Genomic DNA, 587 nt, shown 5'->3' on the forward strand with positions numbered 1-587 from the left:
AAACACACATTTGAACTCACTTCTGTCTATTTCAGTTTACACAACTCTGCTGTGTCTCCATAATAGTAAAACCGAAGTCCAGCATAGAGAGGCTGAGTGAATGTGGTCTGGACTCTGTGGAGGAGAGTCATGGTTTCAGAGACGCTGTAGAAGGACAGAACACCTGCTCTGTGATCCAGGTACACTCCTACTCTGGAGGACTGAGGACCTGAGACTGGAGTGTTGATGTAGTTGGACCAAAATGAAAATCTATTTTGGTTACAATCTAACGCCCATGATTTGTGATTGTATCCAAATCCACATTCCTTTAAGCTCCCTGCTCTGCTGATATTCTTGTATGCGACTGCTACAGAAACTCCTTTTCCTCTCCACTCCACCTCCCAGTAACAACGTCCAGTCAGACTCTCTCTACTCAGGACCTGCACACATGAAGTGAATCTGTCTGGGTGACTAGAATAAGACTGTTCTTTTCTCATTGCTGTTGCTTTTCTGTTTCCCTCAGATAATAACAGACGTGTGTGTGCTGTGTTTGGATCCAGTGTGATTTCCTGTGAATATTTTAAGAAGTCAGCTCTGGTCCTGGGCTC

The 587-nt window shown here is 44.5% G+C and overlaps 1 protein-coding gene across 1 annotated transcript in view; it reads right to left on the reverse strand.

Annotated features, from left to right (window-relative positions):
• Positions 1-9: 9 nt before the first annotated feature.
• LOC111653587 (tripartite motif-containing protein 16-like protein) overlaps positions 10-587 on the reverse strand; it is a 3,012-nt gene continuing 2,434 nt past the window's right edge. Inside the window, exon 2 of the mRNA XM_023404191.2 lies at positions 10-584. Coding sequence (XP_023259959.1) covers positions 27-584 — 558 coding nt within the window. The 3' untranslated portion in view covers positions 10-26. The remainder of the gene's footprint in view (positions 585-587) is intronic.

This window comes from Seriola lalandi, unplaced genomic scaffold, assembly GCF_002814215.2.
Source record: "Seriola lalandi dorsalis isolate HSWRI2012SDOR001 ecotype SW California unplaced genomic scaffold, Sedor1 jcf7180002054233, whole genome shotgun sequence".
NCBI lineage: Eukaryota > Metazoa > Chordata > Actinopteri > Carangiformes > Carangidae > Seriola > Seriola lalandi.